Raw genomic sequence first — 16,813 nt, forward strand, 5'->3', positions numbered from 1 at the left:
TGGAGGTTGTGATGGCTAAAAAAACCCAACAACCAAATGTACAAAGTATATGTATATAAAAAGTGTAGTTCAATATAGGAGCAACTTTCAAGAGGTCAGATTTCATTTAAGCATAAAATAAACAGGCTTGGTCTTCAAGCAGCCTCTGTGTAAGAAGTGCATAAATATTAAGACTTCATGAAAATCTGTCCTAAGGTTCACAGTAGGAGCTATCGGGTATTAAACACATTTGAACAAATGGCTAATTCCATGTATTCAGATGGGAACTCTTTGGAAATTTGTGGGTTTTGAAGTTTTTCCCTCATTGGGCTCATGCAGAGCTGAGAGGGGAGAGAAAAATTCAGAGTAAGACTCCAATAATTTGTAGTAGCTTTATTAAGTGTTAAAAAAGTTATGTGTGGTGTCTGAACTTACTCTAGAGCAACTGCTAAAAGTAAAACTGGAGAATGCAGATTTGTAATATTTTAATGCTACCCATTTTGTAGCACTGGATGGTCATGGGGGTTTGAGATCTGTAAGCAAAGTGTTTTTTATGTAAGGAATACTGATGCTGAGTGAGGACAGGATCTTTTTCTCAGTATTGAGCAAAATTAATTTTGGCATCCATTATGTTTTCATGGGTGAGGAAAGAAGAAAGTGTTCCTTTTGAAGTAGATTTTAGAAAATGAAATAGCAGTTTTAGATTGTTGGTAGGCTTGGAATATTTGCATAATCCTTGAATGCAATTGTAAGTACTTGAAACACTGCAGAGATCTTTCAGTAGGTTGACCCCTAAAACTTGTCAATAAATATATGCTATAAATATGTACTGAGTCACAGCTAGATTCATAAACACTACAAGTCTTTCAGCAGTTGGCATAAACAAATGAATGTTGTTTGGATAAACTGGCTCCTTCACCATGGGCGTGCTTCCCCAGCTATATGAATTGATTTCTAATGTCTCATCTGCCTTACATAATATTGCTGTCCATGGCTGGAAGTAACAGCTGTTGGAGGAGGGAACTCATAGATGGGACCATAAAGATGAGTTTTAGGGCTTTTGTGAATTTACCTTAAGTCTCATAACGCTTAGCTTCTCATAACATAGCAGCCCTGATAGTGTTATATATATCCCATATGCTGTCTGTCAAGTCTCCTGCTTAAAGTTTAAGTCAGAGGATGTGAAATGCTGCTTTGGAGTGGTATTTGCAGTTGTTTGAATTTGGTGTTTTCAAATAGGTGTCTTACTGAGGCATAACGGCAAGCTGGTTATGGAAAAGAGATAATGTGTCAGTGTTTTGGTTTGCGTAAAACTTCTAGGTGAGTAGGAGTGTGCAGTGAGTGACACGTGCTCCTAATGTGCTGAGGAAACAACAGAATACAGAAATATCTTGTAGTTCAGAAGCAGTGTCATGATTCTAGGCTGACGTTCATTCTTCTGCTTCCAGCATAAGGCATGATACAGAGAACAATTTTAGGAGGGGAGACCACCCCTGCTTGAAATGTCTATTGTCAGTTTTTGCGCATATGTGTCATTGCTGCTAATTAGACAGGCAAGCAGGGCTAACATGTTCCTTGCTTGTCAATACTGCTCCAAATACAAGTGAGTTTCTCAGTGCCAAAGAAGTAGGAAGCTTTATCAGCTTGTCTGGAGTTGCTACATTTGCCTGCTTTTTGTAAATGGTAGGAGAATGTTTTCCTATTGTGTGTGCTGGAGGTGAGCCTGAGCCATGCTGATGTTAAAATAACACTGTTTACATGTAAGTTAGGCCCAAAAGAGTCAGCGAAGTCGAGCATCCCTGCAGAATGCTAATGAAGGTATGAAAAAAATTACTTCTGTATCATTATGATTTATAATAAAGCACAGGTGAAAGAAGCAGAGGGTGAGTTTTTTCACAGTTTGTTCTGTGTGGAAGGGCAAAAGAGAACTTAATTACTAAATAACTTGCTAAGAATGGAAATAAAATAAGCCATTGCTTATGTCCCTTGAATAATTGAGATGGCTTGCAGAACTAGTGTTGGAGGAGGAAAAGACAAAAAAAAGTAAAAGCTGATTCAGTTCCATCTACTGCCTTAAAACAGTACTGATGCCATTGTCATTAATGTGTAGCTCTGTAAAAACATGCTCTATTAAAAATTACCAGAAAAGCTTATCCACATTTTTGAACATCATGCCAAGCTATAATTCCAGGAGAAAACCATTACTAATGGAATTAATTTTTGTTGAGAAAACAGAAGTACAGTTGTTCTGGAGAATTTCTGTACTGTCAAGGTGCTATTTAGCTGCTTTAAGGATTATTATTATTATTATTATTATTATTATTATTATTACTGTTATTATTAATTAGTTAATTCAGAAAAAGCAGAACATGTTTAAATTCTGTGATGTTTCTCATCTTTAGCTACTCACATGGCTAAATTGTTGTTTAAAACCTGTTTAAATTATGTTTTTAGTGCATACATAATGCAGTCTTTCCTTTTTTGGTCTTCCAAATCTACCCAACTGCAAAGCCCATAGCAAAATCAGCTCTAAAGCAGATTATTAGCTATGAAGCTGTTTCTGCTGTCAGAGGCTGTTTACATTCTTTGGAGGAGCTAGAGAGCAGTATCAGATCTGTCTTTTGTAAAAATAAGGCCATCTCTTATCTGTCACTAGTGCTCTTAATTAATGCACTTTTATCAGTAGAGTATGCCTGTTACTGATTTCATGGTGGTAGCTGTTTCACACGAAGTAGTGTGTTCAATGAAGATTAACCCCAAAACTTCACTTGGAAAACAGCTGGTGCATTTGTTAACCACTTGATGGCATCACTCAGTTGTATGGAAACTAAGCTGCTTTGATAGTAGAGCAGTTTTACTTGTGCACTTGGTGTGAGAGGACTTTCATGTTTTATTTTACACAATTAAAGACTGAAGAGAGCTATTAATATGCTCCCATAAATTATGTGAAAGCCCCATGTCTAATGTTAATAACTATTTTCCTTTTCTATGGTGTATTGCTTACAATTTTGATATCATTTCTTCATCTGCATAAGCTTGAACAGAAGAGTTCTAACTTGCTCCTCTTCCTGGTTAGTTTTTCAAGGATGGCAGCTGCTGGTTTAGTGGGTTGATACTGATACAGTGAACACTGTTATTCACTGAAATGTGTTTTTTGCTTTGCTTTAAACCTCCAATAGTTGCAGTCAGTATGCATTCTGGAGAAAGAATTTATGCAGTTGTGATTGTTCATTATAGGTCCTATAAAATATGAATGTTTGCAGCCTTGGTACCAAGACTAAGTGATCTGTCTGTGTTGTGTGCAAGCCAACAGTGAGAGCTTACTGAAAATGCTGAACCAAGAGGGTAATGAAGGAATTGAGGCATAGGTATTTAGAGGTAAAGAACAGTTCTGGTAATATCAGGGGACCTCTGACAGTTGCACATGCTGAGAATTGGCCCACAAGGCATCAGGTAGTAAACATCAGGTAGCAAAGCATATAGTTGAAAACAAGCTGAAGATCTAAATACTGCTTCTCCTATGCAGCCAGTGTCAACGAGCAGTAGCAAGGTGCACCTTTAGAGCTCTGAACATGCAGGAGTGACACACAGGAGAGAGCCAGCTTCTGACCCCAAAAGAGGTTAACAGGTAATGTGGGCAAAGCAGCACAAGGAAGGAGAAATATCACCAGTGTGCTTCTGTTCTTCAAGTAATAACGTGTTTCTGGAGGAAAAAATAATAGGAAAAACACATATTAAAACCTATTCATTTTTTGTTCCTTCCTTTATTCATCCTTCTTGTTTAGCTTAGGCTTCTGAATGCTGTAAAAAAAAAACCATACAAAGGCAGCCGAAGAACTGGGGCGGGGGGGGAGGATCTTCTGCAAACATTTCAACATCTCATGCTTTCTTTAGTTTTTGAGGTGTTTTCAGATGCTGCTTTGTCAGGGATATTCTGATACAGTGATTGCATTTACACTTATGTATGCACACTAATGTATGTACATATGGTTTTTCTTGAATGTATGTACCAGTTTTCTGGAATCTTTTCCTCATAACTGATGGCCTACTGAAATAACTGTCATTATCTTAGAAAATGTAAGTGATGATGTGTGTCTGTTTTTTGGATCACAAATTAAACTGACCTACTGAGAATTTTACTTAAGTTGGAGGCTGAAGAATCCTGCTATAGGACTTTACCCATATAATATATAATGAGTTTTTCTAAAAGAAAAAGAATGTGTTTAACAAATGACTTGCCAGTATTATTTCAGTTGCTAAGGTTCAGTTGCTAAGAAAAAAACCCCTAAGATAATAGAATCTTGTGTTTTGTAAGAAAAAAAGGGAGATAATGAAGGATGGAGAAAGAATTCAGAAACAAGCTAAATGGTAAATTCAGGTTTTTAAGACAATAAAATAATAATTTAGTGTAATTTTTTTGATTGGTAGTTATCAGGACACATAAGTAGACAAAAACCACCCATGGAGGGCTCACAATGACAGTTCCACTGCTGACAAATGTTATGTTTTCACCATAGTTGCAGTCAAAAAAAAAAAAGAGCCTGACACAAATCAGCAGTGTGCTTTTCTAGTTTACATGGAATTACTGGTAGTGTGTGCCTTGTGGGCAGTGTCTTCCCCATGTGTATATGCTAATGATCCTGCTGCAGGTTAGCTTATATTTTTTTTATCTTTGGCACTGTTTTGCCTTTCTGTTCAGATCATGGTTCTTTTGTTTTAAGTTTATATCGTGTTTCTGTGAAGTCCCACAAGAATGTTTTCTATCTGACAAACTCCAGGCTTGTTCTGTCCTTTTTTGGTTCTCAAACTGGTTATTATTGATTTATTTATTGCAAGAGTTTCTGCACTGTTAATCAGTGGATATGTTTGTATTTTGAAGGGCAGGCTGGTCACGGGTGCTCTCCAAGGCTCTTCTCACAGTGCGTTATTATATATGGGGAATACTTTCATGATTTGAAATTTTCATCTCTGGCAGAAGACTTGGCATCAGATTTGGTTTCTGAATGCTAGCAAGTGGGGAACACAATTGCCGTCAGGAGCTATGGTAAAGCTAGATCAGACTCCTGTGGCTTCCAAACCAATCATATCAAGGGCTCTGGGATCTGAGAATGCCTGTATCTTGGTCCCAGATACAGAAGAGAAGCTGTTGAAATGAAAGGGAGGAACCACTTAATGTTCTCAAATGTTATATCCCCAAACCATACACACCTAAGTTGGAGTAGTTAGGGGTTTTGGTTGGTTTGATTTTTGCATAAAACCACAGTGGACTAATTATGAATTTGCTTTCCTGTTTTAAGATGCATTTTGTTTTGATTGAAGGTTTGTGTAATGGAGTAAGAAATATTCATCTTCACTTCATATAAGGCGATAGAGCAATAAAAGTGCTACATTAAAGATTTTTGTTGTCTATATTTGTTATCTTTTCTCCTTATTAAAAGTTACTCTGTGACAAATATCTATAGCTTTATGTAGGGTTTTCATAATAAAAATAATAAATTAGTTATTTGAAGAATAATAGTGTAAGTACAGAACATAAAGGTAAGGAAAAACCTACAGAAAGGGAAGACAGAAAAATATGTTTACTGCTGAGTATCCAAAAGAAGGGCAATTGCATAGCACATTACATACCGATGATGCAAATTCATTATGAATTGCCTTTCTCTGTTAATAAAAGTAGCTGAAGAGTACGCAAACATCATGAAATACAAAGTAAGAAACATATTCTTTGGGAAACCCCATTTAGTGTAGCATCAGTTTGAGCGAGTGCTTAGATGACTAAGCTTGATGTTCTTAATTCACCAGTAGCAGGAGTGAATCTTTCTGTATATTAATATTTTTAATAGGAGCATTGTCAGTGGTATTAACAAGAATATTTGATAATTTTGTCTGCCTGATGGACTGGTTTTGCACAAAACCGTTTAAATTTTAAAGGCCTTTTAAGGCTTAAAGAGAATTAAAATGTTGATAGCTAATAGGCTTTTGCTATTTTTCTGTGTGACTGAATTACCTGTAGGTTTCTGCTCCAAGTTCATAGAGGTTTCCCGTGTACCACAGTAGAAACATTTGGGTTTTGCTTAGATGTGTGTAAAAATGTTCACTTCTCTGGTTTGTGTTACTTTGGTTTAAGCTGAAGGAATTGTATCATCATCCTCTTGATTTCCAAATATTGCTTGGTGCACTGCAGTTTTCTTCCTTGTATCATCATCCTTTCTGTCTCATGTCAGTGCTCCAGACAAACCTCCCGGAAGGAATTTTTCCATTTAATTTAAGAATACCTCTATGGATATGTTTCCCACAGACCTTAGATCTTGATTAAAGATATAGTTTGTCAGCTTTCTGAAGTGTTACATTTTTATCTCTTAACTCTCTGCTATTCTAGTGTTTGATCCAAAACTTCTCTGTGTATCTGTTTATATATAAGCTGGCTAATGAACAAAATTGCTGATTAAATTTTGTACGCATAAATAATACAATAGCTAGTTTCTTCTGTGTGTGTTTGTGTATAGTGCATGATATTCTGCTTGTTTTTGTTAGGGCAGTTAGTAGATTTGCTAACTATGCACTTTCAGCAGAATAAATTACCGGCCTTGATAATCTCATGCAATATTGGGATTTAGGTTCCCAAAATAGATCCCATTCTGCCTTCATGCCTCCTGAACTTGCTACTTTCTCTGGAATTTGATGTTTTAATGATAAAATGATTTTTCCCTGCTGGTTTTCAAAGATAAACAACGTGAAAAATTAGTTTTCTGCTAGATTGACTGAGACAATGATAGTAAGGCAAGCATGAAGTCCCTCATCTTATCTCAGCAGGATGATAGCTTTGAAACCTAATTACAAACATTTAAGTGCCAACTTTGTTAATAATTTCATCGCAGAGTACTACACCAGAAATATCAGGTATATGCAGTATGGCTGGATTTCCATTCTCTTGCCAGATCTGCAGTTCTCTTCCTTCATTTGAAAATGTCAGCAAAAAAGCAACAACCTCTCAGTTTTCAAACAGTGACATTTTTAAAAATTCAAGTTATTTGTGATTAGGATGATTCTCCATTTACAGTGCTTTAAAGACCTCCTAAGGGTTAGTCAAAATGAAAAAGAAGAAAAAAAAGTAAAAATAAACAATTTGCAGAGGACTTATCAAATGTAATCAGATGGTGTCCAAAGTGGGTAGGACCAGCTGTAGTGATACATAGGAGTGAGAGACAGAAAGGCATTGAAGTTTGAAGAGGCAGTGTGAATGCCGGTAGGTGGATATATTGTTACGTCTGAAATTACAGTGGTAGCTGGTCTCTATTGATAATTGTGGAAACAAAGGGAAAAGTTTCTGCCCTTTTCTGAATAATAGGAAACCACTGAAAGGGAGAATAGAAGATGGTCATGTTGTCACTTCCCTAGGGTTAAGATAAGTTTCTTTTGGAGCATTTTGATTCCCTGCAGTCTGGAGAAAGAAGGATTTTGTTAGAGAGATCTGAGCAATGTAAATATCCCTATGAAGATAGTGCCAAATCAGGCGTTTGCCATCTACACCTATCTTCAGAAATAGGATGGCAATACAAGAGGCAGTGGTAGAAAAGCAAGACCTTAAACGTGATTGTAACAAAGCAGAATTCTTGCATCATCTCATGTGCCACAAGGAGATCCACTCATGAAAAAGGTCATATGGGTAAGGTGCAGTCTGAAAAAATAATAGCTGCTCTTCTAGGATTAAGTGTGGTCTTAATGGGACATGACTACAGTTAGAGATGTGGGTCACGGAGTGAGAGAAAAGTTTTAGTGTGTACTCTAGGCTGTAAGAGTCAAATAAGACAAATAGGAAAATTAGGGAAGCAATGCATCCAGATGGACCTTGACACACTTGTGAGCTGGGCTGATGCCAACGTTATGAAGTTTAACCATGACAAGTGCAAGGTCCTACACCTGGGTTGGAGCAATCCCAGGCACAGCTACAGGTTGGGCAGAGAAGAGATTCAGAGCAGCCCTGTGGAGAAGGACTTAGGAGTGTTGGTAAATGAGAAACATGAGCCAGCAGTGTGCTCTCGCAGCCCAGAAAGCCAACCATATCCTGGGCTGCATCAAAAGGAGCGTGACCAGCAGGTCGAAGGAGGTGATCCTGCCCCTCTACTCTGCTCTCGTGAGACCTCACCCGGAGTATTGTGTGCAGTTCTGGTGTCCTCAACATAAAAAGGGCATGGAACTGTTGGAACTAGTCCAGAGGAGGGCCACAAGGATGATCAGGGGACTGGAGCACCTCCCGTATGAAGACAGGCTGAGAAAGTTGGGGCTGTTCAGCCTGGAGAAGAGAAGGCTGTGTGGAGACCTCATAGCAGCCTTCCAGTATCTGTAGGGGGCCTATAAGGATGCTGGGGAGGGACTCTTCATTAGGGACTGTAGTGATAGGACAAGGGGTAACGGGTTCAAACTGAAACTGGGAAAGTTTATATTAGATATAAGGAGGAAGTTCTTCACTCTTAAGGGTGGGGAGGCCCTGGAATGGGTTTCCCAAGGAAGCTATGAATACTCCATCCGTGGTGGTGTTCAAGACCAGGTTGGACAGAGCCTTGGGTGACATGGTCTAGTGTGAGGCATTCCTGCCCACGGCAGGGGGGTTGGAGCTAAATGATCTTAAGGTGCTTTCCAGCCCTAACTATTCTATGATTCTATGCCCAGAATATATTAACCTATGTTACTTCTGCCATTGTCATGACAGATCTGACAGGGAAAAGCTAAATGGGAAAAAAACCCAAACCAGGGCAGTAGATGGAGAAGATAGCAGTGTCCTGTGAAACTGTAATGGAAATAACAGTTCAAGTCATAAAATGTCAAACAGATATGAAAAAAGGGAGTTTCTGAAAACAGACTTAAAAGGAATAGGTCAGGAGAGATACTTTACTGAAGCAACTAAAAAGTTGATTAATAATTTGGGAAACTTCAGTGGAATCCAAGTATAAGCTTGGGAGATGGTCTGTTAATGGAGGCCAGTATTGATGAGCAATGGCCATGATACAATTTAATCTGCTAAAGTAGATGAAGGCAGATTTATTCTTTAGGTATGGCAATGTTCATGTTTTCGTCATAACAGGCACATTTCTTACATTTCTACATCTATGTAGGATGTTTGTATCTTCTGAAAATGAAGCCTGATGGTAATGAAAGCATTCAGTACAGTAAACTAGTAACTATTGCTATTCACATAGAAGGGTAATCGTGAGGCAGGATTGCTAGAATGTTGTGTCTTTTTATCTGTGGAACATATACTTCAAAAACTTTGTTTCTTGAAACTTATCTGTGTAAATATATCTCCAGGACAAATAAATATGAAAGCAGCTTAGTTATAACAAATGTGATTTTTTTATAACAGCAACTATAGTGATTAATGGTCACTAAAGATCTCAAGGTGCTTTTGATTCTGCTTTCACTTATGTTAGTGAGTTGACATGGACCAAGGCACTTCAAATCGCTGTATTTCAGTTTTAAGGAAATCAAGATGGGGGCTAAATTAACATGCAAAAATTGAAGGTTCTTTTGAGTGCTTATGAAGCTGCAAGTAACATACAGAATTAGTCACATAGGCAGGGGTGCTTGATAGTGGCTTAAAATGCATAGCCGGTATGAAATAAAACAGAAAATTACACATATTTTCTCATGTTAGAGTTTTGTATGCAAGAAAGTACAGACATGAGGGGGTAATCCTAAAAAAATTTGTCAATGGAATTTTCTTCTGGGATTGTATAATCCTTGAACATTCTCTTTCTAAGAAATTAAAAGATGTCATAAGAGTTAATGACTTTTTAACAGATTGGAGTCTGTTATGTAGCTGTTAGCGTCTGCGTAACTGATTTAGAAAGTAATACTTTATGTTCTAAAAGCTTATTTGCACCCTTCAGTGTAGTACATGTGGAGAGGTTGAACTTCTGGGAATCCACTGTATTTGTATGTAGTGGAAGAATTCTGTAAGAAATATGACATACTCTGTTTCATATTCTGTAATTTAACTAAAGAAAGCAATTCAGAAAATATGAAACCTTTTTTGCTTAGTCATGTCAGTTTTTTACTGCTTACTATATTATCTCAAAACAGAAAGGAGCAAGGAGATAATGTTTACTGTGTAGCATATGCTTTCAGGCAGAACATAATCAATCTACAAAATACCAGGATGTAGAAGCGGGTTGACTAATTTTTCATTTTAACCCATGGACAAAAGCTACAAAATGCTGCAAAAATGCCTCAACCAAATCAGTCTTTCCTGAGATATTTCATCCATGTTTGGTTGGGCTGTGCTGGGAGATAAGGGGTGCCTATTTGCTGTTGTCTGTCAAACCTCTGGTCATTTCGCTGCTAATAAACAAGCAGCTTTTGATTAGTTTCAACTGCTGAATGCAGTTCTCTCTTGTTACACAACTGGTGATCAGATCTGTATTCCACAAATAAGTGACTCTCTGAATGCAGCCTCCCATCAGAAAGGGTTTTGCTTTTTCTCTCCTTCTGTCTGCTTTGCAAGTAAATTATTCCTTCTATAGACCCATGTGGCTTGCTTCTCTTGCCCTCGGTGACAGCAAAGCTCACTGGTTGGTGATCTCTGCAGGGGCTTATAGCTCAGCTCTGTTGTTCTCCCTCTGTGTTCCCACTTCTCTGTTCCCTCCCCTACTGTGTCTAAATAAATTACCTGTATGACATGTTCAGTTTTCTCTGGCAAGAAGCCTGGGAAATCAAATCTGTTCCTGAACCTGGGTCTCCCATTTGGCAAATGCAATGCCTCCCTGCTGTTAAATCAGGTCAGCTCTCAGGAAAAACAAAGAACAATTTCATATAACTATAATCAACACAGAGTAAATTTAGATAATTCAACTGACATATGTTTATTGTAAAGACCATCAAGGAAATAATTTTAAAAGTACTTCATCTTCCTTTGTTGGATTAGGATACGTGTTGAATGTTCTATGCATAGAGAAGATCAAACATTTTCTTTCTGCTATCCTATATCAGAGTGAAATATATTTATTTTCTGTGTGGTTTAGGAAGTTATTTGGTGAAGTGGTTCATTGGTTGCATTAGAAACAGTTTATGTAATTATGGCGGCTTTATGTGGTTAATATTAGTTGATAATTAACTGTTAAGTACTATTTATTGTATAGAATCATAGAATAGTTAGGGTTGGAAAGGATAATAAAATATATATTATTTATTCATAACCTATCCTGTCCCTTTGAATTTTTGGCTTCTGAAAATAGAGATACACTGTTTAGAGAAGGAAAACAAAATCTTTTCAATTCGTATTCATTTTTCTACTTTTCTGATTAGTTCATTTCCACTGGAGACCAGCAAGTCAGTAACAGGGTGGCAGCACCTCTGTCCTGCGTTACCAGAACTGTTATGAGCCCCAGCAGTTACACAGCACATGCTGTGCATGTGCAACCTGCTGTCTTGCATGCTGAGGCAGTCACCTTGCACGGGAGAAGCACCAATGCGGGCAGCCTTCCCTCTCCATCTGGAAAACACATTTCCAGCCCTCAGCTATTCTGCATGTCCTGGAGTGGCTCTGAATTATGCACTGTTATTTTGTTTATCCACTGTTAGCAAGCTCAGTTAAACTTCAGGAGGATTGTGGAGCATCTCTAGACCTTCTCTTTGGGACAGAAGCATCTCCAGACCTTCTGTCTGGCTTTATCAGGTTGGGCCTCTGTCCTGGGGAAGCAGAGTGGCTGGCTTCCTTTGGGCAAGCTGTGCACATGCAGGTGTGCTTAGGGGCTGATACAGCTACTGAAACCTTGAGCTTACTCCCCTCTCTCCTCAAAGAGAGGAGTAGAAGTGCCAAATGCTTCTGGGGGACCCTCAGGGCTGGTGCAGTACTAACTTATGAGCGCTCACTGTGCTGAGCTCCCAGGGGCCAACTTTGCTGCTGCTTGTTCAAGAGGGCTAGTGAAAACAGGAATCAACAGCTGCCTCAGTCTTACACAGTCTTACCACCACCACTGATTAAATAGCTGCTGAATTATAGCTGGGGGCCTTGGCTGGAAATGTTTTCCAGCCCCAGCTGAATATTAGCTTGTCTTACTTTGAGAAGTCCTGAGAGTCCCATTTCAAACTCAACTAACACTTCCTTCTCAAAAGAAAATGGGCTCAAATGTATATGCTGTATTTTTAAATAGTACGTGCTTTTCTGGATCTTTTTGAAGACAGCTACAGCCTTGTTAATAATTGTTTAGTCACTGATGAGTTGCCTTTGTTCTAACAAGTACCTTTGTTGTTTCTCCATTACTCTGAGATGCACAGTGAATGTTTTTTCATCAATTAAAAAAATCCTTCAAAACTCTATTGTGTAAGGCAAATCCTTGAAACAAAAGAAATGGCTTTTTTTTTTTTTTTTTTTTTTTGTCCAAAGTCTCAATCCAATGTGCACAAGAAAGATTAAGAAGTAGAAGCAGCGAAGTGAGTTTTAAAAGACAGGAGCTCAGTTCCTGCTTCCCCTGGGAATGGCCTGAAGCAAGGGTCATAATATCTGTCCACATTGGCTCCTGTCTGAAGAAATGACAGCAGTAATGTTATTTGTGCTCTGTCTTATCAATACAGATTGCAGATACTGTCTCCTTCCATAAAGGTACAGGACCTGACTCTGAAAGGCTTCAGCTGATACTGTAATAGAAATAATTTCAGCTCTGTGTTAATTGCCTGTCTTGTTCCCTTCTTAGCATCTAAGTTCGTAAAAGGAATTGTTGAGCTTATTCTAACCCTGCTTTATTTCTTGTCTTCTCTAGCCTGTGATCTGATGACTCTGGGGATCTTAGCCTTAGTGACGTCCACTGGTTGTGCCTCGGCCAATGCCCTGCAGTCCCTGACAGATGCCATGCACATTCCACACCTTTTTGTACAGCGCAACACAGGAGGCTCCCCACGCACAGCCTGCCACCTGAACCCCAGCCTGGAGGAGGAGGAGTACACGCTGGCTGCCCGACCACCGGTCCGCCTCAATGATGTTATGCTGAAACTGGTCACTGAGCTGCGGTGGCAGAAATTCATAGTATTTTATGACAGTGATTATGGTAAGTACAGTGGAGAATTTCAGATGCTGTTAAATTGGTTTCTTCTTAACTTGGAGATGGGGAGGAAAATATAACGGAAGAGGTGGAATATAACTTTCTGGGTTCTTCATTGACAAAGAGGAAAGTGTTTCAAGTGGATGCAGGTCTTTGGTTTGAAAGAAAGGTTACTGTGAAAACTAGTTCTCAGACAAGCAGCAAAGTTGCTTAGCAACACCTACCAAGACAGCTGAAGTTTGAATCATCTCACAGTTTTTCAGTAAAATATTAATGAAGTGTTGACATTGATTGGCAGGGGTCACAGCTGTGCAAGGAAGTTCAACATAGCCTCTACCCATTCCCAGAAAACACTTTCTATCAAAGCTGAGTACCATTCTCTTTAAAAATTAATTTTCATAATAACTATTTACAGTTTCTTTTTTCACATGCTTCCTCACACTGTTCTCCATTTGGGCTAAACTTCACAGTGATATACTTCCTGGCATTAAACCAAAGGTAGAGTTAGTATTTTCCCTATATCTAACACATTTCCTTCAGCAAAATTTTCACTTTGGGATGGAACTTGAGGAAAAGGAGTCTCTGCCCAAGCAAATTATGATGGGTGTAAAGAATGAATGGAAAAAATCTTTCATTGTGCCAAGCTCTTAGAGTGAAAGGGAATTGTGTGCATAATTTTATTTTTATTTCAACCCTTCCACCAGCTCAACTGATACGAACACTGTTCCATAGTTGTAATTCTGTGGTATTTTCAGGACTCTCATCTTTGGCTGTAGGATCTATAATAGATGTAAGGTAAAAAGATGTAATGGGGAAAATAAATTCTCTGCAGTATATTTTAAGACCCTGCAGACACTTTTCATTTAAAATGTGATGAGTAGCTTTTGGCATTGGTGACTTACTATGAGCAGAATACAAAGAAAGGAGACTAGGTTAAATTGCAGTTGGAAAAATAATCCTATGTGTATCTGTGCATGTAGTTTGGGTCTTATACTTAGTCTTCCACAATTGCAAAAGATACATATTTGTATTCATCTCTTATAATGATAGATTTTCAGTGGTGAATCAGAGAGAAATAACATCTTTGGTTTTGAGGTTTGGCTAGTCCTGGTTAAAAAACAAACAAACAAACAAACAGACTCCACAACAAAACCCAACCAACCAAACAAAAAAACCCCAAAAGGCTGTGCAAAGACTCCTAAGCTTGGATGGGTTCTGGAAGTCTTGGGTACAGCTTTCTGTTCTCAGAGATGTCACTTTGCTGTCTCTTCAACAGGTGGACCAAACATGATGAGGGTGATTTTAAGTGGGAAATCAACTGAAACTGTAGCATCCTTTAATTGTATAGAATTATTTTACGCATGAGAAGGCTGCCGTGATGCCTTCTAAATCTATACAGTCAAAAGTCTACCAACCCAGCAAAAAACCTGCCATGTGATTACTATCCTATGTAATGCTTGGCCAGTGGATGATTTGAAAGCAAAACCCACAAGTGGTAGGTATTCTGTGGGTGGCCTTCTGATATCACTAAGAAAGTTGTTAAGTAGCAGAAGATTGGGCTTAAAAAGTTAAAATTATTCTAAGAGTTACTTCCAAGAATGAAAAAAAAAGAAGATCTGAAATGGATGCTTTGCAACCATTCTTTTATAGTTACTGTTTTCATCCTGCGGATTTGTAGCTTTAAACTTCCAAAACTGAGTTAGGGATCTTTCAACCTCTGGATTGGGAATCCTAGCCCTGGTAATACCCCAGATGTTCTGTGTACAAACTGCTGTTACCCATTTTCCTTGGTAGCAAACCTGGTTACTGAACTGTGGTATCACCCATTCCAGCAGTACATCTGTGTCTTTGCCTTTTTCTGCAAAGGGTTAACATCTCGGTACCAAATCCTGAAACCCTTAATTCAAATATTCTGTAAAATGAGTTTTGATCAAATTTATCTTTTCCATTTAGCACAGACTGACCTTCAGTCCAAATCAGTAAGACACTAAAAGGGGATGGAAAATTGCCACAGGTGTTCTGTTCCTTCCAGCTGAGAGTGCATTGTGTACTGCAGCTGCCTAAGTACTGTTTCCTTTCTTCCTCTTGGATGTAACAACCATCTTATACCCATTCCAATAGATGGAATTTAATTTTTTTTTCATAAGAATTTGGTTTGAGGAGTTTCTGTAATGAAACCAACTGAACCTTGCCAACTCTGGGGAGGCATTGGTGGAGAAGGGATAAATAATCTAGTTCCCAGGAGATTGCATGCTGAGCTCAAGAACAACAGCCTGGTTCCCAGGACATGCCCATTGCCCTCATTATCTAGCTTCAGCAGAACCTTGCTTACACATTTCCAGTCATGAGGAAGCAGTTCATTTCAAGAATACATGTTAGTGATTGCAGAGGGTTTCCAGCACTGGGCTTCTGTGGTTTGCTGTAATAAATGGTCCTTCTTTACCTGCTGTCTGGATATATCTCTCTGGAAAATATACTATTTCCTTGAGTAATGTTTTAATTTCTCCTTCTGCTGATCTCTTAAAAAACAGCCAATACCTTGATGTCCTCCTTGTGGATACTGTCAAGTTTTCTAAAGACAAAATAAACATGGCACAATTTAAAGAAGTCCCATGTTTATAGTAATGCTGTGTTATACTGGAACTGAAAATTGTTCACCTCAGGAATTACTCATCCCTTATCAGACATGCATATTTGGATTATAATTATTGCACTGGCTAAACTAAGGAAAAGTAACAGACTTGGCAATTAGAAATACGGAGCAGTCACTGAACAACCTAACAAGCCCCTGAATCATTGATGCATAGAACAGTTAGGGTTGGAACGGACCTTAAAGATCATCTAGTTCCAACCCCCCTGCCATGGGCAGGGACAATGAATATTATGCTCATGATAAAATATACATTGTTTTACACTCCTAACACTAACTTTACAGGAGGACATCTGTATGCACAACTTCAGTGAAAGAATATGATCCTTTCCAGTAAAATATCTCAAATTCTGCAACAAAAAATGGAGAGGTTTTGCAGGAAAGTTGCTCAAGTTTTAAAGAAAACAATTGCTAAATGGAAATGGTAGAAACAGGGTAAAAGCTGTGGTGTTCCACCTAATGTGAAACCAGCTTTTAGATTGTGTCACTTGTGGTGAAGAAATAGATAGCTGCAAGGAATGAGTAATAGCTTGGTTCTGGAGAAGTGATCTTTCAAAGACCTCAGACTTGATATTTGCAGCATTCAGACTCTTCTCGATTATATACTATTGCACTGAGCAGTACCAGTGGGGGAAAGTTCAGTTGATACATAACCGTATAGTTCTGTATTTGTATAAGAAAATATAAGGGTTGATGTCATACTGCATCTTCATGACTCAACCCTTGTTTTTCTGTTTCTCTCACTTATGGTTTGTGCATAATTTCAGACAATGTGTGGAAATTTGTTCCCCTTGATATATAAAAGGAGCTTTCTGCCGATGAGACTGCTGCCTGATATGAAAAGAATGACTAGGCACTATAGCAATTCAAGTCATAGTTAAGTGTCCTGTCTTGCTGATGTGTTGTAGCACTGATGGAGCTCAAGGCCAGAATGAGACAGTCCGATCCCTCTTTCTGTCTCTGCCATGCCATACCATCTTGAGAAGCCTCTCTAGCCCCTGTATATGCTTGCTTTTCCCGTGTGTGAAATGGAAAGTAAAACTTTCCTCCCAGTGTGACTGAACTGGTGGTTGAAATTTCCGTAGAAATTCTTTAGGCAGCAGAATTAAGTGGCACTGTCAGGAATATGGCAATAACAGTAAGCGCTCAA

The 16,813-nt window shown here is 38.5% G+C and overlaps 1 protein-coding gene across 3 annotated transcripts in view; it reads left to right on the forward strand.

Annotated features, from left to right (window-relative positions):
- Positions 1-16,813, forward strand: part of GRID1 (glutamate ionotropic receptor delta type subunit 1) — a 539,323-nt gene that overhangs the window by 212,492 nt on the left and 310,018 nt on the right. For 2 of the 3 annotated variants that reach the window (XM_065670830.1, XM_065670832.1), the window contains one exon: positions 12,735-13,019. In XM_065670830.1, coding sequence (XP_065526902.1) covers positions 12,735-13,019 — 285 coding nt within the window. Of the gene's footprint in view, positions 1-3,569; positions 3,608-12,734; positions 13,020-16,813 lie in introns of those variants that run through there. The other variant, XM_065670833.1, reaches the window with a different exon arrangement.

The sequence above is a fragment of the Lathamus discolor genome, chromosome 3, assembly GCF_037157495.1.
Source record: "Lathamus discolor isolate bLatDis1 chromosome 3, bLatDis1.hap1, whole genome shotgun sequence".
Classification (NCBI taxonomy): domain Eukaryota; kingdom Metazoa; phylum Chordata; class Aves; order Psittaciformes; family Psittacidae; genus Lathamus; species Lathamus discolor.